Source organism: Bubalus kerabau, chromosome 1 (genome assembly GCF_029407905.1).
Source record: "Bubalus kerabau isolate K-KA32 ecotype Philippines breed swamp buffalo chromosome 1, PCC_UOA_SB_1v2, whole genome shotgun sequence".
NCBI classification, from domain to species: Eukaryota; Metazoa; Chordata; class Mammalia; order Artiodactyla; family Bovidae; genus Bubalus; species Bubalus kerabau.
The window spans coordinates 66,825,640-66,848,560 of record NC_073624.1 but is presented as its reverse complement, the minus strand read 5'-3'; the positions used below and the strand labels follow the sequence as shown (position 1 = coordinate 66,848,560).

General features: G+C 52.1%; 4 protein-coding genes across 8 annotated transcripts; 2 read left to right on the top strand and 2 right to left on the bottom strand.

Annotated features, from left to right (window-relative positions):
- Positions 1–212: 212 nt before the first annotated feature.
- On the top strand, positions 213–4,511 carry LOC129650394 (25-hydroxyvitamin D-1 alpha hydroxylase, mitochondrial). The gene is made up of 9 exons (XM_055578797.1): positions 213–404; positions 1,002–1,192; positions 1,690–1,892; positions 1,974–2,174; positions 2,524–2,699; positions 2,906–3,078; positions 3,278–3,356; positions 3,629–3,826; positions 4,379–4,511. Exons 1-9 carry the CDS (start codon positions 213–215, stop codon positions 4,490–4,492), a joined length of 1,527 nt encoding a protein of 508 aa, XP_055434772.1. The 3' UTR covers positions 4,493–4,511.
- On the bottom strand, positions 2,828–12,121 carry MARCHF9 (membrane associated ring-CH-type finger 9). Its single transcript, XM_055578808.1, has 4 exons — positions 11,323–12,121; positions 10,140–10,295; positions 9,269–9,461; positions 2,828–9,011 (listed from the first exon to the last, which is right to left on the bottom strand). The coding sequence occupies exons 1-4, from the start codon at positions 11,677–11,679 to the stop codon at positions 8,677–8,679; spliced, it is 1,041 nt and encodes a 346-aa protein (XP_055434783.1). The 5' UTR covers positions 11,680–12,121; the 3' UTR covers positions 2,828–8,676.
- Positions 12,122–15,126: 3,005 nt separating this feature from the next.
- On the top strand, positions 15,127–18,107 carry CDK4 (cyclin dependent kinase 4). The gene is made up of 8 exons (XM_055578749.1): positions 15,127–15,315; positions 15,720–15,956; positions 16,123–16,258; positions 16,376–16,543; positions 16,677–16,786; positions 16,972–17,022; positions 17,163–17,298; positions 17,709–18,107. Exons 2-8 carry the CDS (start codon positions 15,739–15,741, stop codon positions 17,799–17,801), a joined length of 912 nt encoding a protein of 303 aa, XP_055434724.1. The 5' UTR covers positions 15,127–15,315; positions 15,720–15,738; the 3' UTR covers positions 17,802–18,107.
- A 174-nt stretch (positions 18,108–18,281) lies between these two features.
- TSPAN31 (tetraspanin 31) lies at positions 18,282–21,084 on the bottom strand. Of its 5 annotated transcripts, XM_055578770.1 has the most exons (7): positions 20,846–21,077; positions 20,431–20,516; positions 20,136–20,303; positions 19,789–19,869; positions 19,345–19,476; positions 18,920–19,033; positions 18,282–18,818 (listed from the first exon to the last, which is right to left on the bottom strand). In XM_055578770.1, exons 2-7 carry the CDS (start codon positions 20,443–20,445, stop codon positions 18,744–18,746), a joined length of 585 nt encoding a protein of 194 aa, XP_055434745.1. In that variant the 5' UTR covers positions 20,446–20,516; positions 20,846–21,077; the 3' UTR covers positions 18,282–18,743. The 5 variants fall into 5 exon arrangements, with proteins under 5 accessions (XP_055434745.1, XP_055434740.1, XP_055434733.1 ...); XM_055578765.1 differs by lacking the exon at positions 20,431–20,516 and having other exon boundaries at positions 20,175–20,303; positions 20,846–21,084; XM_055578758.1 differs by lacking the exon at positions 20,431–20,516 and having other exon boundaries at positions 20,846–21,079.
- Positions 21,085–22,921: the final 1,837 nt, after the last annotated feature.

The window sequence follows — 22,921 nt, the reverse complement described above, 5'->3', positions numbered from 1 at the left end:
TCATGGTAACAGGAGACCCAAGGGAGCTGCCTTGGCCGCTCCGGCCCCGCCTGCTGTTCCTGGGTGCTAATCCCCAGCATTGACCACTCAGGAGAGAGGATTGGCTGAGGACCTCGGAGAGGGGGCGTCGCCACTACCGCGCCCAAGAGTTAAATAGGGGCCGGGCAAGATGCTCTGGAGGAGCGAGCTTTGGTGGGTTCCGGAGCCAGACCATGACCCAGACCCTCAAATTCGCATCCAGAGTGTTCCATCGCGTCCGCTGTCCTGAGCTGGGCGCCTCAGTGGGCTCCAGAGGCTCCGACTCAGCGCCCCGGGTTTTGGCGGACATCCCAGGCCCCTCCACGCCCGGCTTCCTTGCGGAGCTTTTCTGCAAAGGGGGGCTGTCACGGCTACACGAGCTGCAGGTAGAACGGGGCGCCGTTCCCACGACTGAAAGCTGGGGAGGTTGGCTTTCACAAACCCTAGTGCAGAAGGTAGCAAGGAGGGCCGGTGGCAATGGATGCCCATGCGTTACGGAAAAGACGAAGTTGGGACTGGGGCCGGTGGCTCCCGGGACGCGGAGTCCTCTGGATACCCCGGCGGAGGAGTGCGTTCAAAACGTCCCTTCTCGCGATGCAGGCGTCTGGAGGCTCGCAGATCCAAACAAGTGCGCGGGAGGCGGGACTCTCTTAAAGCTAGTACGCTCCTATACCTTCAGTGGGGGCTCGTCCTAAGATGAACAGTCCACGGGAGGAGCTTTTAGGGATTTATCCGCCCAGGTGGTCAAAGAGAGGTGCTGAAAGTTAGCTTTGCGCCCAGCTCCTCCGTTTTGCCCATCACACCCAGACTTCCTAGGGATGGGGAGTGAGGGAAAGGAGAGGGGTTTGCAGCATCAGAGCCATACACCACTTGGGAGCAGAAGCTCCCCCTTTCATACCCGAAACAGCGCCCTTGGAGTTGGCGCAGGCCAAGCCGGGACCTCCCGGCCCGGATCTCCAGGTCCGCCGCTCGCGTTCTCCCAGGTACAGGGCGCCGCGCGCTTCGGGCCGGTGTGGTTGGCCAGCTTCGGGACGGTGCGCACAGTGTACCTGGCGGCCCCTACGCTCGTCGAGCAGCTGCTACGACAGGAGGGACCCCGGCCCGAACGCTGCAGCTTCTCACCCTGGACGGAGCACCGTCGCCGCCGCCAGCGGGCTTGCGGACTGCTCACCGCGTGAGTCCTCTGGCCCCAAAGCCCCCGACGTCCAGCTGCTTTCCTCCCTTGCGGCCCGGTCTGGAGACAGTCTGGGGAGGTGGAGGTCGTTCTCCCCAACCTTCTGGCAAATCGAGGTTCCCACCCCAGTCCGTTTCGCTCAAGCTCAGGTGGAGCCCGGCTCTCGTGCTTGTTCACCTCTTTATCTTTTGAAGCCGGAATCTTGGGGACTCGCGGAAGGGGCTGAGGCACCAGGATCTAGATGCAAAGGAAGATTCTGTGACTCAGCTTACCCAGGAACCCAGGCCCCTCCGGGGCAGGAAATGAGTAATGAGGAGTGGGGATGGAAAGCGGGTGCCGGCAGGATCAGGTTTCTGTACTCCCGAGGGAGACGACGCTATCCGTCTCCTGGCCACCCCAGCCCGACACACTCCATCTCCAGCGCCACTAGCCCCGTCGGGTCGCCTCTCCACACCACCGTCTGCCCTGATGCGCCCCCTCTCCGCACCCACGCACAGGGAAGGGGAAGAATGGCAGAGGCTTCGCAGCCTCCTGGCCCCGCTGCTCCTCCGGCCTCAAGCGGCCGCCCGCTATTCCGGGACCCTACACGGCGTGGTGCGTGACCTTGTGAGGCGACTGCGGCGCCAGCGAGGACTGGGCGCTGGGCCGCCCTCCCTGGTTCGAGATGTGGCAGGAGAGTTTTACAAGTTTGGACTGGAAGGTGAGTCCCAGGACTGGAACACGCGTAAGAGGCACCTGGGCCGGGTCTCGAGGTGCCCTGACAGTGCCCCCTCTCGGCCAGGCATTGCTGCGGTGCTGCTGGGCTCCCGCCTCGGCTGCCTGGAGGCAGAGGTGCCCCCAGACACAGAGACCTTCATCCGCGCGGTCGGCTCGGTGTTCGTGTCCACGCTCTTGACCATGGCGATGCCCAGCTGGCTGCACCGCGTCGTGCCCGGACCCTGGGACCGCCTCTGCCGAGACTGGGACCAGATGTTTGCATTCGGTAATGCACAGACGGGTTGGGCTTCCCAGGTGGGCTGGGCTTTCCAGGTGGCGCTAGTGGTCAAGAATCCGTCTGCCAGTGCAGGAGACATAAGAGATGAAGGTTCGATTCCTGGGTCGGGAAGATCCCCTGGAAAAGGGCATGGCAGCCCACTCCAGTATTCTTGCCTGGAGAATCCCTATGGACAGAGGAGCTGGCGGGATATAGTCCATGTTGTCACAAAGAGTCAGGGACATAACTGAAGCGACTTAGCAGGCACACGCACAGCAAGGCACAGAAATGAAGTGGGGATGGGGGAACATAAAGCTGTTCCCAGGTGGTGAGGAACACCTTGTCCCCGTCCGCACAGCCCAGCAGCATGTAGAGCAGCGAGAGGCTGAGGTAGCCATGAGGAACCAGTCTGAGAAGTTTGAGGAGGACATGGGACCTGGGGCACACCTGACCTACTTCTTGCTCCAGAAAGAGTTGCCTGCCGCGTCCATCCTGGGGAATGTGACGGAGCTGCTTCTTGCTGGGGTGGACACGGTGAGGTTCTCCCTCTGTGTTGGGAGCCCCACTTCCACAGCTTAACCTCCTCCATCTTGGGGCTATTTCCCTGCCGCTGGAAACCCACTGTGGTCCTCTAGGCCAGCTTGGCTTAGCACCTCCTGGGGTCCAGACTGCCTCATATCCTGCCCCCTATGCTGGGTCCCCACTCTCAACACCTCTAACGCTTCCCCCTGTCCCCGCAGGTGTCCAACACTCTCTCCTGGGCTCTATATGAACTCTCCCGGCACCCCGAAATCCAGACAGCACTCCATGCTGAGATCACAGCTGCCTTGGGCCCCGGCTCCAGTACCCAAGCCTCGGCCACTGCTCTGTCCCAGCTGCCCCTGCTGAAGGCCGTGGTCAAGGAAGTGCTAAGGTGAAGGGGCAGGAGCCGAAAGCTAGAGAAAATGCTGGGGGAAGGCTGGGGAAGCATACAGGGGGTGGGAGCTGGGAGAGGGGGTGCAGGAAAATGGTACTCTACCCTTGGCCAAGAATGGGCTTGGAATTTGGGTGGCAGGAGAGGGCTATAGCCCTTGCTTCATCTTGTTGTCTCCCTTTTGTGCTCTGCCATCCAGACTGTACCCTGTGGTACCTGGAAATTCCCGTGTCCCAGACAGAGACATTTGTGTGGGTGAATATATCATCCCCAAAAATGTGAGTAGAGCCTATGGGCCCCTCCTGCTAAGCCATCCCTACCTTGGGACTGTTCCTGTTCTCAGATACTCTCCATAAGCCCTTCAAACCCTTTCCTTGGCCTGGGTGCCTCTCTGGGTTATAATGGGGCAGTAGAGAAAAGTAGCTCCGGAAAACTTCCAAATCACAGTCAACCAGAACCTGCCTTCCTCCCTGTCCATAGGTCCTGTTCTCTACCTCCCTCCTGGCATTCCTGGGCCGAAATTGACAAGTTTGTTTTCCTCCCTCACCAGACGCTGGTCACTCTGTGTCACTATGCCACTTCAAGGGACCCTGCCCAGTTCCCAGAACCAAATTCTTTTCGTCCAGCTCGCTGGCTAGGGGAAGGTCCAGCTCCCCACCCATTTGCATCTCTCCCCTTCGGCTTTGGCAAGCGCAGCTGCATGGGGAGACGCCTGGCAGAGCTTGAGCTACAAATGGCCTTGGCCCAGGTGAGTGATCTAGATCTTCTACCTTCCCCAGAGCAGAGAGCTCTAAAGCCATGATCTCTCCTTCTGATAGTCATTTTTTATTGTTGTTCAGTCACTCAGTCATCTCTGACTCTTTGCAACCCCATAGACTGTAGCCCACCAGGTTCCTCTGTCCATGGGATTCCTCAGGCAAGAATCCTGGAGTGGGTTGCCATTTCCTTCTCCAGGGGATCTTCCTGACCCAGGGACTGAACCCACATCTCCTACTTGGCAAGTGGATTCTTTACCACTGAGCCACCTGGGAAGCCCTCCTGATAGGCATATGGAAATATATAAGACTTGGGAGACCTAATCCTCTGAAATATGTCAGTCCCATCACAGGCCCAGAGGGTGAGGGTTTTTGGACTATCTTTTTCCCTACCATAATCTCTTACCCTCATTGACTAAGACATCCCCTAGTAGCCACAGGCGCCATTCCAACACTGACCATCCTAACACTAATAATGCCTATTACCAATCAAGCCCACCATTGTAGACCCCTCCATAGTGATAGCCTTCTTCCTCCCTTTCCAGATCTTGATCCACTTTGAGGTACAACCTGAGCCAGGTTCTGCCCCTGTCAGACCAATGACCCGGACTGTCCTGGTACCTGAGAGAAGCATCAACCTACAGTTTGTGGACAGATAATATGGTGGAAGCAGACTGTCATTACCGTTTCTCTCATCATAGGGGTTTATTAGGCATGAGACCAAGAGATGTATGTTTCTCTGCAGTCTGTATGGTTAGAGAGACCATAGCAAAGTGCTTGAAGCAGCCCTGATCAAGGTAGGAAGTATGTACCTGGCCTGACCCAGCAAGCCTTGAGAAAACTGTGACCCATTAACCTGCTTAGCCCTTCTAGTCATATCATATGCGTCCTTCAAGGGCCAACTTCAATTTTAACTAATCATGCTGGGTGGCCTGACAGAGAATTCAACCACTGGCCTTTTGGAGCTTCACAGTGTTTACTGATGCTGCTGGCTAAGCATTTACCATAGCCTGAGCTGTGTGTGTATCTCGTCTGCCCCTGGTTGATCCTCTCTTGTTGCCTGTGAGCTCTTTGAGAGGAAGGATGAAGCCTTATTCTGTCTTCATACACCTTGCCAGGGCCTGTCCCTGACTGGGACACCATGTAGACTCTCAGATTCTATCTGGATGATGTGGCAGAAGGGACAAGCAGCTTACCAGGCTCTGTCTACTCTGCTTCTTCCTCATCTTGCCCCTAGCAAGGTGAGTCTATCCTCACCTGGGTTATGATTTTTTAAAAGCTCTCCTTGGCTCTCTGGTCACTATTAAGTTTGCTTGCCCCACCACTTAGATCCCAGGCAGAGATGTCTTTGGACCGAAGTCCTCCTTTTACATATTGAAGTTTTTTAAATACTGTTTTCAAATTAAAAAATTGCTTTGAATGTTCCATCCTTGACTTTTGACTGACTTATTTCCCTCACTTCCTACAAAGACCTGGAGGTAAGACCTTGACCCAGATTCCCTACTTTGGTTTCTCAGGTCCCTGAAGTGACCACCCGTGCCCCGCCCACCCCACCCCCACTGCCTCCATAACAATGGGAGGTCTAGATACCTGGGAGAAAGGTTTGCATCACAAACCCAGACACATTTCTATCTGTGGGAACAGCCAAGTCTGGCTGCCTGTAAGAGATTAAGGAAGTGTAGTGTTGAAAAGTAGCTTCAAGGGCTAGGCTGTTAAAAGGGGTGGGGAGGCACTTGCAGAGATGGTTGACTGTCTGGTAGACGAGTGCTTTTGGAACCTGGACTGCCAGGACTAAAAGGACACCTTAGCATGGCCACTCTGCCCTCTTTAGAGATGTTGCTCCAAGGTAATTTCCTTCAGAGAAAGATAAGGATACAGACAGAGAGGTGATGTCAGAGAGGATGAACGCCAAGTGTGAGGGTGGCTAGAAGCCCTAGGGCACCAAAGCAGAAGAGGAGTGGGCCGCAAGAGTCCCTGTTCCCCCGAGTCAGCACTCTCTGGCCCCCCCAGAGGCTGGACTCAGTTCTCTACTCGTAATGTATATAGATTAACTCATCTTCCATACAAATAAATCTCTCAGCACCTTCCCTGCAGCGCCTTTTGTATCCTAGCTTACCCACCCCATGTCAGGACTTGTCCCCCTTCTTCCTGCTCCCCTCCATTCCAATTAGCAGATGGAGTCGGAGATTTCACTTCACACTTCCTCCTCCTCTCACCACCTCAGCCCCTGCCCTAGACATGGCTCCCTTCCACAGAAACTCCATTAGCCACTAGCCTTCTGGGGGTTATCTATTTATGTTAAGATGTACAGAGGGGTAAGGGTATACCCCCAACCCTGTTCAAAGACCAAGGTTTGGTGCTTTTACTGCTCCTCCTCTCAGCTCCTTCTCAGCTGCGTTCTCAGTCTCTAACCCTACTCACTATCAGTAGCTCAACTTGAACCTAAGTGACCTGATTTGGGGCAGTTCTGAGCTTAGAGGGAGAGTAACTCCCCACTTCCTCTCAGACCCTTTCCCCTGGAATCAGTGGTCAAGATTTTTCACATTCACACTCCTCATGGGAAAGGAGGCCTGCTCACTTGAGAAGGGCAGCAGACCTTATGACCCTTTCCTGGACAATAATCCTTTAAAGGTGGAAAAAGGAGAGAGGACAATATAGATTGCCAGTCCCAACCTCCATACCTATATCTCCAATGGTCCTGAAGGGGAGGGGAAAATGCTCTCACTTAGCCCTGTTTTAGGACCCAGCACGGAAATGGACAGTGTGCTTGTACATTAAGTGCCTATATTCTTGGTTATATCTAAGCCTTTATGTGGGGCCATCAAGGGGGAAAGCTCAGGCTTGGCACAGGAAACCCCACCTGTGTCATACCTACCTAAACCCTATCTACTTGGATAAGAACTAGGAGTCACTTAGTTTTGCTGTCTCCCTTCTGGTTCTCACCAGCTAGTCTGAGAAGGGCAAATCAGTGAAGTCTGGTCCTTCTGTGTCCCCAGGTGGAGAATGTGGAAGGTTATTTCTCTGGGGAAACTATTTCCCACTGGAAAAGTTGTTGGGGGGGGGGGGGGCAGATAGGGCTCAGCCTGTTTTCTCTTCACTTGAATCCCCTCTGAGGTTGGAGGTGATACACTTCAACACTTCCAGGTTACTCACACCCAAGTACAGCTTTGATTCCTATACTCCCAAGCGAATCTGGGTGCCAGCACCATGGACAGCGGCTGAGACCCCTTTTGGAGAGGGATTGGGGAGGACCATTTCCTGGGCAAGCATATGTGACCTTTAATAGAGAAGCATTCCCAAACACCCCCAGGGAGAAGACAAAGCAGAGCCTTCCCTGAGAGGAGGACCAATAATAGGAGAGGTCTCTGGATCTGACTTAAGCAATGTTATGAAGTAATTATTTTAATTGCTGATGAATAGTTCACGTAAAAGACACCATCCTTCATATAACACATAGCCCCAAGGCTGCAAGAGAAAGGGACCAGGCATCATGCCGGCATCTTCATCAGTCCTTCCCAAACCTTTTTCAGCCCTCTACATGCCTGCCTCCAAGCACAAGATCTTCCAGTTAATATCAACTAGCTGGGGCACACCAGGATCAGACTTGTGGCCCTGAACAAGGGAGCTTAAACTGGGGCTGGAGACTCATAACCCTGGGAGAGTCTGTCTGTCTCACTCCAAACGAGTCCAAATTCACTTCACACCACTTCTCCTGGTGAGCACATTACCTAGTAGGGATTGATAGAACCTGCAAGATTCCCTGAACAAGGACTGCTCCAGCCCCCAATGTTTAGGGGATTGGAGGAGCTCTCATTCTTGCAAATAACCACCATCCTTCACATTTGCAATGTCTATTTCCCCTCAAATTTTCCATATCTATTATGATACTCAACACAAATTTCCAAGACTCTGTGTAACTCCAGTTGAAAAACATTTTGGAGTTTGTAAATCAGCTATTATTTGAAATAAATGCACCATCAACTAGTCTAGAAATCTTTTTATGCCATCATTGATTTTCCCTACAATGGCATTCAACCTGTCCCTCATTTATCCTCAATCCAGCCCTATGAGGTAGACAGGAAAACCACGGTGGGGAGATTTTTTTTCTAAATCACGCAACACCCAGGTGTCAGGTCCACCCCTGAGATGCTTCTGAGCACTGCCACCTAGCAGCCAATGTGAATTATTCACCACCAAGTGGGAGTTACACCTCCAACTCAGAAACCACTGCTGCATTTGGGATTTGCAACCTCTGCAGAGAAACTTCCCCACACCTCCCAAACCTCCAGAAAACCCCCGGATGAGAAAGGAGTCTCCATGTGCATATAAATGATTCTTTATGCCCTTCCCCCCATGCAATGGGGGGGTGGAGCACAGGGAAGTACCCCCGCCCTCATGCAGGGAACGGGAGGTCAATGTATACTAGTCTTATTGCCAGCTGCCCTGTGGCCATGGGGTAGGGAATGGGGGGGTCTACAGCCCCTTTCTTCTGGCACTGGTCCCCCTTCACCAAGTCACCATAGTGGAGCTGGGGGGCTGGAGGCCCTAGGAGCTGAGGTAAGGACGGTTCTCTAGGGAAGAAATGATGCTCTCCCCACCTACCCACTGGCTGCCCCAGGATGAGTGTGAGGGGCTGTCAGTGGGGGCTGGAATGTATCCAGGTGTCTCTACCCAGTGGGCAGTAGAGGCCAGACAATGTCTCCAGCTTGAAGCTGTCCACAGAGATCCTCACTGGTGGAGGCAGCGTGCCCCAAACACCTTGTCCAGGTGGTACCTCCAGCAGCCATGACAGCTTATCTCTGGCCAGTGCATTGACTCAACATCCCCACTCCTGGAGTTCAGCTCAGACCGTGGTGACCCTCATGACAACCTCACGGCCAGAATTGGAACTGGAACGGGCATCTGGTGGCCGCAGCTGTCCAAGGAGATGCAGGATTGTGTAGCCACAGCGCTGAGGCAAGAGCGTCCGCATGCGCTGGGCAGCCGGGGGACGGCTGGTGGCCCCAGTAGGGGGGCCCGTCCGTGAGGTCCTGGGGCCCGGCTTCCCTGCCGTCCCTCCCCCTGCATCTCCTCCTATGTCCTTGGTCTTGTCATAATTCAGGACCTTCCACTGCTGGTTTACTGCCTGCCAGCGCTTGAAGATACGGTAGACGGAGGAGCCTTCATGGACGATGAGGCCTGAGCAAGAGGATAAGAAGTCCAGAGTCAATGCTGCCCAGACCTAGACCAGAGGTACATAAGCCAACATTTCTCCAGGGGGGGCGGAGATAGGGTTGCAAAGGGCCTGGAGAAGCAGGGAAGGGAGGGACACCAGGATTGCCCTAAAGGTTCTCAGTGGTAGAAAACGTTGCCATAAAACTGAGGGAATGGGCAGGGAAAGTGAAGTGTGTCAGTTGGAGGAAGATGCTGAGCAGGTGAGAGAGAGGTGCCCTCACCTATGCAGACGACATCCATGAAGCCGTACATGCCATAGCAGATCTGAAAGAGCAGATCTTGCCGTTGCCACTTGGCTGAAGGGCTAAGTGAGGACCAAATGAGCCAGGAGATGCTGGCGACGAGGAAGAGTGAGCCCAGAACTATGGCTGCAATCTGGACCTTCTCGATGACCGTCAGGGAGATGGCCTGCCACTGTATGGAAGAAAAGGCTCCAAAAAGTCACAGAAAGAGATGGAAAGCCAGGTTAGGGTTGCCCTTATTAGGAGGATGCACCAGGAGCCATCCTGAAACGCTTCAGGTAGGACTAATAATCTGTCTTCTCTGTGCCTTGATCAAGTCTAGAATGTGGCACTTCTTATATTATTTGAGACCATTTCCTGTATTATTTTAGAAAGGCATGACAGACCACTGCTCTGAAATCAGATCATCTAGGATCTGAATTCCAAATCCTTACTCACTTTCTGGCTGAGTAACTTCGGGCAAGTTTTAAAATTTACTTGTGCATCAATGTCCTCACTGACTTAAAATGTAGATACTAATGGTACATAATTATTAGGATTAAAAGAGTTAATACACACCAAGAACTTGACACATAGATCACTCTACATGTATGATTCCAGCAGTAACAGCAGCGCCACTGCCTTTTCCTCTTTTGTTGTCCCAGGGCCTCGCACACAGGTGGTGCCCAATAAATGTCTTTGTGAGTAAACGAAGGAAGGGAGATATTTATAGACAGGAGATTATGATAATGGAGGAGAGGGTGACTTTGAAGCAAGAGTAAATGGATGAAATAAGCTGCCTGGAGGGTCCCTGATTCTAATTGCTCAAAGGCCCTTGCCCCAATCTCAGAGTGCTCCCCTTATACCTCACCTGCAAGGGGTTCTTGGTGCTGATTGCCAGGACCTGGTACTTGAAGTAGCAGAGCTCACAGCTCCAAGAGCCCCTCTCGCTGATCCAGCGGATGAGGCAGGGCTGGTGAGTGCAGCGCACTGAGCCGTCGCAGCGGCAGGGGCTCAGGAGCTCCCCCTGGAGGAAGAGTAAGGAGATTCCCTGTCAGCTATCGCCACCCGACCACAGTCCTCTCCACTCGAGAGAGAGAAACCTCTTCTCCAGGTGTCTCCTACCTTAAAAAAAATAAATAAATAACAATCAGGCCTTTCAACCAAAACAAAGCAAGACGCTAAGGCTACAAGCCCAAAAGAAAAAAAGTTCAGAGTTCAAGGTAAACTTCCTGGACCCAATAGAAGAGACAAGAGAAGGGACGGGGAGGGGGGAGTTGGCTGGTAAATACTGGGTCTTCTCTGTTCCTCGAGTTTGAGGAGGGTGCTCCTTAAGCCACCCCTTAGGATCTGGAGAAACAGAAGTGCGAGCTTCTGAGCCATGCCTTCCTAACCCATTCCATCACTGTAAAGTGTTTCACAGATGTGGTGCAGACTGGGATAGGTTACAGTCCTCAGGTTCCAAAAATCTGAAAGGAAGATATCCTAAGGTTGGGAGTGGAGGCTGTTCCCCTTTAATCAAAGTAATTTCTCAAGACAGGAAGAGACACCCCCTTGGTACTATCCCGGGACAACTTTGTCCATAACATTTAAACAAAGAATATTTGGAATGAAAAAGAAAGTTGTGGAATGGGAAGTGAAGAAAAGTGCCCCACGGAGAGAACTACTGAGGGAGGCGAGGGCACCGGCTGGGCGCCTCCTTTCAAGGTGGGAACAGAAGCATTCTCCTGTCTGCCCACCTCCCAGCCCTCAGCCTACACAGACCCTGGGGTGAGAGAAGTGGGGGAGAAAGGCTGTCTCGGTTAAGCCGAGAGAAGGATTTGGGGCCCTCCCAGGAGAAAGCCCCACCCCTTCCTGGAGACCCCTGATCCGCCTCCACCCCAAATCTGCGCCTTGAAGTCTCCAGCCAAGCCCCTCAACCTCACTCCATTTCCACCCCAGGTCCCTGGGTCCCGCCCAGCCTCCTCAGGCCCCGCCCCCTGCTCCCGGTCTCCCCGGGCGCCCCAGGTGCGCGCCCCCACCCCTCCCCGCCCCGCCGGGTGCCCAGGCCTGACCTGCTCAGGGCCTTGGAAGCAGATTCGGCACTGAGGGGTTCGGAGCCCGCTGTCCAGGCTGCTGCTGAGCGACAGGGCGTCCAGAGCGCCCGGGGGCGGCGGCGGCGGCGCGGGCGGCGGCGGGGGTCCGGCCCGCGGCTCCTTGTCGCCGGCCAGGCCCCGGGCTCTCGGCTCTGACCCGTAGTACTCCTCTTCGTCTCCGTCGCCGTCCCGGGCCGAGCAGCCGGCGAACGGCGCCCAGCCGCAGCCGCCTCCCCCGCCCCCCCGGGGCTGCGGCTCGGCCCGGGGCCGCCCCCCGCCCGTCAGCACCAGCAGCTTCAGCTCGTTCAGGAACATGCGGAGCCGAGACTTGAGCATCGTCCGGGCGCCGGGAGGCGGAGGGCGGGGGGCGGCGTGCAAGGGGGGCTCTCGGGCGGCGGGGGGAAGGGAGAGGACAAGGCCGGGAAGGGGGCGCGCGCTAGAGAGCCAAGCCCGGCTGGGGTCTACGGGGCCTGTGAGAGCCGTTCACTGCTGCCACCGCCGGGACTCCGGGGTTTGCGGGGCCGAGAGGGCTGGCGGCCCGGGGGCGGCGGGGCGGGCAGCCATGGCCGGGGCAGGGGGCGGGGTGGGGGTGGGCTCAGGGTGCCGCGCCCCGCGGGTCCGGGTCCGGAGCGGGCCGGGCCCCCGGGGTTACGAGCCCCGGTCCTCCTGCGCCGGGGCCGCCCCCCATCGCCGTCCTCCTGGCCCCAGTCCCGCTCCGTCTCCGGCTCCGGCTCGGCCCGTGCGCTCGGCGGTGGCAAATGGCGGCTCCTTCCGGCGGCGGCGGCGGCGGCGGAGACCCCCCCGGAGCGGCGGGCGGGCGGGGCAGGAGGGGCGGGAGCCGGGGAGCCGGTGAGGGATGGAGGGAGGGGCGGGGCGGGGAGGGGGAGAGGAGGAGAAGTGGCCGCGGCTGCGCATCCCCGCCCTGCCCCGCACGAGCAGGTGTCCCCAGAGGCGGGGGCGAGTGTGCGAACCCGGGGGAGGGTGGAGGGAGGGGAGTGGCCAAGGAAGGGGGGTGTGCACATGGGTTAGAGAATAGGTGTGTGAATGGGGTGGGGGGGAGCGGGTGAGGATGGAAGGTGAGTGGTCACAGACGCAGGTGCACCAGGGAGGGAGAGGCTTGTGCAAAAGGGAGTGTGCAAAGAAAGCAAGCTAAACAAGGGTCCGAGGTGAGTGAGCAAGACATGGGCTCAAGCAATAAACACTTTTACACAAAAGACTGAAAAGTGTGCACAGTGTGGGGCTGTGGAAGAGATGAATGTGTAAGGGGTGGAATTGGATTGTATGAAAAACAGAAGTGTGTAATTGTGTGAGGGAGGTGAGTGAGCAAAGGAGGGGAGTGTTAAAGGGGTGAGTCTTTCCTGGTATTCCCCTGACCCACCACCACTGCACTGAAGTGAACCATACCTAACACACACACACACACACACACACACACACACACACACACACACACCCGCGCATGCGCACACACATGCTTAGCTCTTTGTTGTATGGGGGCTCTTGACCCTGAGAACCAGTTGTACCCTCTCATTCCTTATTTCTACCTTACAGTTACATCCTCCTCCTCTCCTTATCAATGCTGTGGGAAAAGGAATTCCAGGGAAGCTCATTGGATCAAACACACTGGGGGAAAAAATTAATTAGTAAAAAAAAAAGTAATTAACAGGAAAAGGGAGGGTATGTAATCAGGGACAGACTGCCAAACTAAAGATCCTCAATAGAAAGTGATTAAGGAGAGTAATGCTCTTACAAATGATTCAAATATTTTGGATGGATGAATGAATTAATCAGAAAAAGGGTCTGGAACCCAAGCCAAGATGGAGGATGACTTCTATTTTAAAAACAGTGAGCTTATGTGGAGGGTGAGGCTAAAGTGAGATCTTGCTGGTGTAGGATGAAAGTTTAACACACTCAGAGAAACTTAGCCTTCCAGAGGTTTACAAACCCACCAATCCTAGCAAAATAGTCAATGAAACATTCACCTCACAAGCCCCTTAATCAGTTAGCACCTTGGGATTTTTCTTACCAGAATTCCAGTTGCCTTTGCCAGTGAAGACCCAGGACTACAACTATCAGAATGCAAAGAGGGGAAATCTGTACTGACATGTCTTCCATTTCGCCCTGGAGCATGGTTTATATGAATCTCAAGCTTGAACTCATATCCTCAGCCAGATGATTAAGGAGAATAGAAGTTAGGGCACAAGGAGAGCAAATAGAGTAATAAAATGGTTTCAGATTTTAGACAGTTTCTCATAAATGAGAAACTGATCCCTTCTTTTCCTTATTTCCATTCTCTCAAAGGGTTGGGAGACAAAGAAGTTGGAGTCAGTAAGACAAGGGAAGTCAGAGAAACTTGCCTGTTGTCTACCTAGATGTCTGTGAGCAGAGGTTGTTTGGGAAAAGTCTCTTAGGACAAGGGCTAGGAAAGCTTGCCATAGGGGAAAAAAAGAGAAACACAACAACCCCATATAAGGAGTCACAAGGTTTGCAGAAGGGAACACTCACTTTCATGCAGTGTGGTGGTAACTTCCTTGCTCATGCTCACTCCTATGTATATCTATATGTGATGTATATAATATCATACACACGTCATACCATCTTACTGCAGAAAAGAACCTTAAAGGTCAAGTATTCCTCTTTCTGGCTCATCAATAACTTCTCTGTCAGAAGGTATCTGGTCTCTGCTTTGGAAGTTGGGAAGAGGGGACGACATTACCTTGCCACACGTCCTGTTGGATTATTGTACTAACCTGCCTTCCATTAGTCCTTTAATCCCAGTTTTGTCCTCACATGGGCAGTCCCTTCGACTGCAAGGAGATCCAACCAGTCTATCCCAAAGGAAATCAGTCCTGAATATTCATTGGAAGGACTGACACTGAAGCTGAAACTCCAATACTTTGGCCACCTGATGCAAAGAACTGACTCACTAGAAAAGACCCTGATGCTAGGAAAGATTGAAGGCGGGAGGAGAAGGGGACGACAGAGGACGAGATGGTTGGATGGCATCACTGACTCGATGGACATGAGTTTGAGTAAGCTCCGGGAGTTGGTGATGGACAGGGAAGCCTGGCGTGCTGTAGTCCATGGGGTCGCAAAGAGTCAGACACGACTGAGCAACCGAACTGAACTGGGCACCGTCTACTCCCTATTTTATATGACCACATATAAAATATGTGACTGTATCTTTATAGATAACCTTATCACTAGTTGAAAAAAAGGTCAAGTGTCTGAGACTCGAAAAAAATTTAACAAAAAAAAGAAACCCCACATACACACAGGAAGCAAGGACTTAGTAAACATTTGCTGAATGAATGAATGAAACAAAGACACAAATGAAAACATGTTTTCCGCTGGCGATGGAGCAGAAAGACCACAGCACCACCTCCCGTCCCTCGACCCACCTCCCCGCTTAGAGAGAGTGAGAGACGGGTAGTGAGACTCAGGCTCGGCCTGCAGCTCGGAGTTGGGAATCTTGGGTGGCCCAGGTTGCCATGGCACTGCATTGGACTCCACCCTCTTTCTTCTCCCGCCCCACTGCCCCAGCCAGAGTTAAGGCAGCCAGTCACGTGCCCTTCAGCGTAACCACACCCCTGCTCCTCCAAGCAATGTCAAACGGTCACGTGTGATAGCAACAGATCATGTGGTTGCCATCTCTCCTCCGCCTCTTTCCCCTCCTCGCCCCTTTCTCGTTCAAAGCCGCTTCTCGGCTGCCCCTCTGCGCATGAGTAGTCCGTTCACGTGGTCAGAACGTCCGGCGTTCGCCCCGCCCCTCCAATTTCCGCGCGCCTCTTTGGCAGCTGGTCACATGGTGAGGGTGGGGGTAAAGGGGGCCGCTCTAGCCTGCGGCCTGTGTCTATGGTCGGGCCCATAGCGTCCAGCTGCCCAGGACAGACCTCGAGTGTATGGCGCTGCAGGAACCGGCTTCGGGGTCCGGATAACGGGCCGACCCCGCAGCTCCTGACACGGGGCGAGGTGAGTGTAGCCCTTTTCAGGAATGGGGACCATTCTCGCCCTCCACTGCTTCCTACGCGGGCTGGTTATGGAAGGGTTGCTCGAGGGCGGGAAGTGGGGCAGGATGTGATAATGTTCCTTTGTGGCCGAAGGGAGGTGTAATTTCAGGAACTGGGTGTCGGGTCTTTGATGTAGGGGGTGTGTCGTATGGGATTTCCTTGTGTGGGGCTTGATGGTCCCCAAGGAAAATGCATCTTTGAAAAAGTTATACGGCCTCACGTGGCTGGAGGGTTTGGGGTTAGTTATTGTGTTACCTAGGGGGCTGCCCTCAGGGAAGTTTGGGAATGCTGTTGGTATTGTCTTTGTGATGTCTTTTGTGGGAGTCACTTTGTTGCTGCAGGCTCATTGAGCCTCTGTGATTGTAGGGTCTCTTCTGGTCTGAGAATGGCTACCTCCCGATATGAGCCAGTGGCTGAGATTGGTGTCGGTGCCTATGGGACAGTGTACAAGGCCCGTGATCCCCACAGTGGCCACTTTGTGGCCCTCAAGAGTGTAAGAGTCCCCAATGGAGGAGGTGCTGGAGGGGGCCTGCCCATCAGCACCGTTCGGGAGGTGGCCTTACTGCGGCGTCTGGAGGCTTTTGAGCATCCCAATGTTGTCAGGTGAGAAGAAGATGGAAGCGTGGGAGTGGGTCGTGAAAGGAAAAAGACAGCCTAACCTATAGATGTGGAGTGGTGGTCAGAAGAGGAGTGGGAACCCTGAGGAAATAGGGGAGGCCATGTTGGGTCCAAGACCATTGGTCAGTGAGTGACCATTTGTTCTGGCCAGGCTCATGGATGTCTGTGCAACAGCCCGAACTGACCGGGAGACCAAAGTGACCCTGGTGTTTGAGCATGTGGACCAAGACCTCAGGACCTATCTGGACAAGGCACCCCCACCAGGCTTGCCAGTGGAGACCATAAAGGTAAGTAGGGTGGGCAGACACTGAGAGGTAGCTTGAGACCATTGTGGTAGTTTCTGTTGTAATTTCAGGTGTGGCACCTGGTTCCCAGTTTCTCTGTACTTCCCCCTTCCAAACCAGGATCTGATGCGCCAATTTCTAAGAGGCCTGGATTTCCTTCATGCCAACTGCATCGTTCACCGAGACCTGAAGCCAGAGAACATTCTGGTGACAAGTGGTGGGACAGTCAAGCTGGCTGACTTTGGCCTGGCCAGAATCTACAGCTACCAGATGGCACTTACACCTGTGGTCAGTAGAATGATGGTGGCCAAGATGGGATCTGGCTGGGGGATCTGCCCATAGTAGTTGAGAAGGAGAGTGTTTTTTCATGTGCTTTGCAATAACTTGCAGGGCTCTCATCTGCACTACTTATTCCCATCAGGTTGTTACACTCTGGTATCGTGCTCCAGAAGTTCTTTTGCAGTCTACGTATGCAACACCCGTGGACATGTGGAGCGTTGGCTGTATCTTCGCAGAGATGTTTCGTCGAAAGTATGGGGCCCAAGTATTTTGATTTTGATTTCCCAAGTCTTTTATTCATAAACCACACTCATACCCTGCCCGCTCTTCCACTTACTACTGGCTACCTTGTCCATAGCCAGAAACTCTGAAAGTAGTTATCTACCACCCTGTCTTCGAAAGACTGCTACTGGAATGAATGTCTCTTTTCACCTTAGGCCTCTCTTCTGTGGAAACTCTGAAGCTGACCAGTTAGGCAAAATCTTTGAGTAAGTGACCTGCAAGGGGGAAGAACTTTGCATTCCGAGTCCTTCTCTTTCTGCTGAGCCCTTGACAGCAGCTGGCTCTGCCCCTGGAGATGGGAGCTGGAAAAGGGCCCTCCTGACCAGAATTCTCCTGTTCCCCATAGCCTGATTGGACTGCCCCCAGAGGATGACTGGCCCCGAGATGTCTCTCTACCCCGAGGAGCCTTTTCCCCCAGAGGGCCCCGCCCAGTGCAGTCGGTGGTCCCTGAGCTGGAGGAATCTGGAGCACAGCTGCTGCTGGTAATAGACTCAGGCATGGGCAGAGGGCGAGACTGCAGGGGGAAATCCTGTGTTTGTCACTCAGTCGTGTCAGACTCTTTACAACCCCATGGACTGTAGCCCACTGGAGTGGGTTGCCATTTCCTTGTCCGGGGGTCTTCCCAACCCAGGATTAAACCCAGGTCTCCTGCATTGCAGGCAGTTTATTTTACTACTTGAGCTACCAGTAGGGGGAAATGGAGCAGGATAAAAGGAACCCAAATGCATTGTTGTTACTGAGGCTTGTTAGTGAACGGGCTGGTTTTTATTACTGTTTTGAATGGCTGTCCACAAGAGGGATAGAGAAAATTACCTATTCTAGGTATTGTTGGGGGTAACCAGGAGTCTTTTTTGTTTCTTCCATGTTTTCTGACATTTGCGTCCCTTCTCAGGAGATGCTGACTTTTAACCCACACAAGCGAATCTCTGCCTTCCGAGCCCTGCAGCACTCTTATCTACACAAGGCAGAAGGTGACGCAGAGTGAGCAACAGAATGGCTGGAACAGAACCAAGGCGAGAGACACCAAATTTCCCTTCTTTTGAACACTTGAGTGGAGAGCCCCACCACTGAGAAGGCAACCTCTGCCTTCACCTCTGAAGCTGTGGAGACTCCTCCTCCAACTTTTTACAGACAATATTTTACCGCCTTAACGATAGTCCCCTCCCACCCTTCTTTTTGAGGCTTATCCTTATCCTGTGTCCTTACACCAAGGGATATGTCCCTTGTTCTCTCCTTCTTTATACCTTTATATTGGGATCCTTTTTTATACAGGACAAACAAAACAAAGAAATATGGTCTTTTTTTTTTTTTTTTTTTTTTTAATGTTTCTTCCTCTGATTGGCTTTACTGTTTGGGGATTTGGAAAAAACCATTTGGAAGATGGAACTTCCTTGCAGATTCTCTTTAGGTCACAGGGTCAGTGGAGCCCCTCTACTAACAAGAGAAGAAAAGGCACTTACATGGCTTCTTTGATTAGAGTTTAAATGGTTTTTATTTTTATATTTACTGAACTTCCCCAAACCAGGTCCTCCTTATTACAAGAGTTCTTGGTAGTTTTCTCTCTGGAGCTGTCCCTGATTTACCTTGGAGCAAAGATGTGTTGAGGTGGTCCAGCATATGGAAGGGAGAAGAGGGGAAACAGCCAGGAATGACTCCAACCCCCATCCCATCTCATGTAATTCTAGAAACTTCCCATATCCACTTAGGGAAAGAGGAAGGAAGAAGGGTTTTTCTTTATTCCTTATAATCTTTCTCCCAGCAAAACATATCAAGGCATAAAGCCTAACTGTTCAGTCATCTTTAGGGAACATGGCAAAGGCCCTTTCCTTTTTCTCAAAAACAGCTACAGACCCCAAGTTTTCCCTAAGGGGAAGAAAAAGCTTAGGGAGAGCAAACAGCAGGAAAGATGTCAGAAGGATCCGAAGTCTCATAGAAAGGCACTGGGGTTGGCTCGAGGATCCTTCTGATTCCGAAATCGCATCGCTAGCCAAACACCAAGGATCTGTAGCAGCAAAGAGAAAAGAGATAAGCACGAACTATGAATTTCTGGTGCTAAGACTTGGAGGTGTACAGAAGGGATATAAGGGAACTAGAGAATGTTACCTCTGTGAAGCTAAAGAAGAGTCCAACACCCCCCAGGATTTTCAGGGCTTCATCTGAATGCTTAAGAAACTTTTCTCCACACATCTGACATGTGGGGCTCCGGCTCTTGCAGACCTGAGCGAAAAACACACACATGCATGTTTGGAGGATGCAGAGTTGCTATGGTGTTCTATCGTAACTATGGTGAATGACCCTAGGAATTATTTTCCAGTTCCTGATTAGTATCCTATAGACCGGACTCTTGGCTAATTCTCTAGAATCTGTATCCATCCCCCAACTCCTACCAGCACACAGCCCCAATACAAGTGAGCTGCTAGAGACAGGCAATCATATTAAGCTCAAATCTGCCAATTTGAGCATTGGCCTTAGCCAGTTTTCTATCACACAAACCACCGCCACCCCCCACCCCTCCCATGCCAGCTCACTGCAGTGCAGAAAGCATAATCTTGTTGATCCAGGGTTGTAAGGTTGAACAAGCCACAGCAATCAAAACTTCTTTCCAGTTCATCCCGGGTCTTGTTGCTCATGACCCACCAAGAAGCATTGATGACATCTGTCTGGAGGATATAGGCAGAAGGAAATCAGTTGATGCTAATCTTAAGAATCCCCTAACATTTTGATCCCAGGTCTAGTTTCAATTTCCCTTTTTAAGCAAAGAGTTAACGTCCTTGAAAAGCAAAGGTGCAGACACAATTATCATCCACTTCCTTCTGGATGGTCCTCACGCAGTTAGCCAGACATCCCAAAGGAAGCAAATAGCTCTGGAAGTAGTGGGTCTAAGAATGATCTTTGGGGCCAGACTGAGAGTAAGGAGTCAAGAGGTTAGAGGGTGGGGAAAAAAGTGAGTACTTGAAAGGGCACCTTCTTACCTGTTTGCTTAGGTTAATAGCCAGACATGAGCAAGAGATTCCAAACTGGAAGATGAAGACCAAACCAAGGATGATCATGTACTGAGAGGAAGAGTTATGGAAAAAAAGAAAAGTCCTAGATTTCCTTTATGTTCCACCTATAGTAACAATCTGATCTAGTCAAAGAACTTACACAATTATGTCAGTTGAAAACAAAATCATTGGCTTTTGTTTCATAGAGTATGGTATAAGGGAGAGCAAGAAGACATATCCCCCAAACACTGGAGGTCTCCTACCCTCCTTTCTAACTTCCTAGCTAACAGTCCTCCCAAGAGCCCGGGTGCCCCAGTCACTTCAGGTCAGGATACAAAGAAAAGCAGTACTTGGTGGTGGTTGACAGCACCTACCAGTCCAGCAACCGCGATGAGAAGAAGGAAGACTCCCACTGCAATGACTCCTCCGATGATATGGATGCTGGACACCAGACCCAGGCCCTTAGCCCATGCAGCCACTCCAATGAGCAACAAGCCTACCAGCTAAGGAAAACAGCAGGATATATCTTAAAAGAATTCCAGTGTGCATCACCGCCAAAGGTCAAGGTGAGAGCGGTGGCTGGACAATAAAGGACTGAGTTTTGTGTGAGTGAGTGAGAGGTACTACTACCAGGACCAGGACCATCCCTGGGCACTCCTCCCATCAGAGGTCAGAATGGCTGGAATAGGGTTGAGAGGCGGCAGGGACCGTAAAGTCTATGAATATAAAACGGAACATTTAGCTTCATCCATCACTTCCATTTGGGAGAAGCCTAAATTCAGAAGAGGAAGGGCTGGGCCTTTATCCCCACGATGAGCCTTCACTTCATCACCTCCCCCCCCCCTCCCCAGCCCTAGATAAACCCTCTGATCACCGGAAGTCTCCCCTCTTCGCACGGAAGTCCCTAGGAATTCCCTCTTCGCCGGAAGTTCCCGGGAATCTTCCCGGAACCCCTAGTACATCCCTGTCCCCATCCGAAGTCCCCTAGACATTATCTACATTGGCCTTTCCGCCCTGGCGCTTCCCCCCACCTCCAAAACCTCACCATGTAGACCACGTTGAGCGCGCAGAGCGCATTCTTGGAGCAGGCAAAGCCTCCGCAAACCATCTCCCCAGCTTTGGGGACCCAAGTGGTCCCAAGGACTTGGGGGGAGGGTCTCGCGGACCGTCTTGGACCCCGACAGCTTCTGTCTCTTTAAATCGAGTCCAGCCAAACCCAATCCTCTGCGCCTGCACCGTCCCACCCCCGCCTTTGGATTGGCGAAATTTGGGACTAATCTAGGACGTCGGTGTCCTGAATGCCAATCAATCTGCATCGCGTCACTGACCCGCCTGCCGGCCCCTCCTTTAGATTCTTTATTGGATGAAACTTAAAACTTGGGGCAGGGCTTCGGAAGAGTCTCATAGAGACCGGAGCCTAAATTTCAAAACCCCGGATTGAAAACGGAGATTTCTGTGGTGGCGGCTGCAAGAGGACTTATCCGAGGGAGGAGGCTCTCGGGAAATTCCGGTGAAGAGTAGGTGCTTCAAGGGCCAGGTGAAAGGGCTCCTCCCCTCAAGGGAGGGCCCTCCTGCCCCTTTCCCCTTGTCCCGCAATGACTTCATGATGACGCTCTCGTTTGCTACTATTGCATCACATTCGGGAACACCTAGAGAAGCGAAATACTAAGCTATTTAGCCCGGCCACAGAGGCCCCGGGTTGGGCATAACACCACCTATCAAATACTCTCATCTTTGCAAGTGCGTCCACTAGTACACATAGCCTGATCCATATCCCCTCCTGACGGGGTGTGAACATGCTAGAAATTGAGTATGAAAATTAGCAGCCTCGGAGCGGCGCGTTCCGGTATGTGACAAAACCACAAGACGCACGAGTGTGCTGGAGTCTTCAGAGCACATGCCTGATCCTGGGCGGTTAAAAAAAAAAAAAAAAAAGACAAAGGGAGGGGCCTGGAATATGAATAAATATCAGGGGAAGGCGGAGTCTTCACATTTTCACTCCAGGGGCGGGCGTAGTGGTTGATCAATATCTGTTTATTAAGGAATAAGTGCTTTGACGCACCGCCTTTTGCGTGGGGATAGGAAAAGACAGAGTTCCTCTTTCCACCAAAACAAAGAGGCAGTCGTAGTAGGAACACAAATGAAAAAACCTCCCTTCAGCCCTACAGAATGATTTACATTTGTGTGTACTTAGATTCTATGACTGCCTAAGTGGCACCGTCTTACCGCTCAAGTCGGACCGCAGGGCTTCCAACTTTGCGGCTTAACTAGCTGTGTAACTTTTGGTCAGTTACTTAAGCTCTCTGTGCCTGTTTCCTCATCTGTAAAATGGGGATAAATAACCATACACCTACCTCTTGTGAAAATTGAATGAATTAATATATATAGAATGCTTAGGATATATGTAGAATGGTTACCTGGCACATAATAAACACTCACTGCTAGTTGTTATCTTTTGGGCTACTTTACAGTTTCCAGTGGGTAATCCCAAATCTAATTCTCTTATCTCCAACTACACATTCATATATTAAAATCCCCTGTCCATCACAAATTAGTATCAGTAAGATATACAGGAGAAGAGGCATTTGGCAGGGCCAGAAAGGTTTAAGTCCTGAAACAAAATGATTACATCAAACTACCCACTGTTTTCCTCTTCACTCCCTCCCCCTACCGCATCTCTTTCTGTCCTTCAGTTCCTCACCCACTCTCTTTCAGGGACTAAATCAAGGACAGGACAGTGGTATCAGGCATAAGGGGAGCTGGTTGGCGAGCGTCTTAGTTGGGCGGTGTAGTGAAAAGTGTATCAGAATTATAATCAGAATACCTAAATCCTTATCTTTGTGTCACCTCTTTCTGGCCTCTCTGAGCTTCAGTTTCATTTTCTGCCAAATAGGGATAGAAATCCTATCCCTTGGGCCTGTTGTGAAGTCAATATATATGAAAGTGTATTGTAAACTATTAAGTGTTATAGACAAGTCAATTATTATGAAAGTAACTGAACATGGAGCCTGCTGGTTTTGTCTGGTTACAGATTACTATCCTCCATAACTTGTTCTCCCTGTGCCTACTTGGCCCTTTTAAGCAGGAGGTGGTTGCAGTGGGGTAGCCCACTAAAGAAGGG

Bases quoted from the DNA above. Each gene is read 5' to 3' on its own strand.
- CDK4 (XM_055578749.1), top strand. From the start codon at position 15,739: ATGGCTACCTCCCGATATGAGCCAGTGGCTGAGATTGGTGTCGGTGCC. The intron at 16,787-16,971 runs GTATGGGGCCCA...TTTTCACCTTAG, and splicing joins GCAGAGATGTTTCGTCGAAA to GCCTCTCTTCTGTGGAAACT. The intron at 17,023-17,162 runs GTAAGTGACCTG...TGTTCCCCATAG, and splicing joins CAGTTAGGCAAAATCTTTGA to CCTGATTGGACTGCCCCCAG.
- TSPAN31 (XM_055578758.1), bottom strand. From the start codon at position 20,908: ATGGTTTGCGGAGGCTTTGCCTGCTCCAAGAATGCGCTCTGCGCGCTC. The intron at 19,870-20,135 runs GTATCCTGACCT...TCTTCCTCTCAG, and splicing joins ACCAAGTACTGCTTTTCTTT to TACATGATCATCCTTGGTTT. The intron at 18,819-18,919 runs GTAACATTCTCT...TTGCTGCTACAG, and splicing joins TCTTCTTTAGCTTCACAGAG to ATCCTTGGTGTTTGGCTAGC.
- MARCHF9 (XM_055578808.1), bottom strand. From the start codon at position 11,679: ATGCTCAAGTCTCGGCTCCGCATGTTCCTGAACGAGCTGAAGCTGCTG. The intron at 10,296-11,322 runs GTCAGGCCTGGG...CTCTTCCTCCAG, and splicing joins GCTTCCAAGGCCCTGAGCAG to GGGGAGCTCCTGAGCCCCTG. The intron at 9,462-10,139 runs GTGAGGTATAAG...TCTTCCATACAG, and splicing joins GCACCAAGAACCCCTTGCAG to TGGCAGGCCATCTCCCTGAC.
- LOC129650394 (XM_055578797.1), top strand. From the start codon at position 213: ATGACCCAGACCCTCAAATTCGCATCCAGAGTGTTCCATCGCGTCCGC. The intron at 2,700-2,905 runs GTGAGGTTCTCC...CTGTCCCCGCAG, and splicing joins TTCTTGCTGGGGTGGACACG to GTGTCCAACACTCTCTCCTG. The intron at 3,079-3,277 runs GTGAAGGGGCAG...TCTGCCATCCAG, and splicing joins GTGGTCAAGGAAGTGCTAAG to ACTGTACCCTGTGGTACCTG.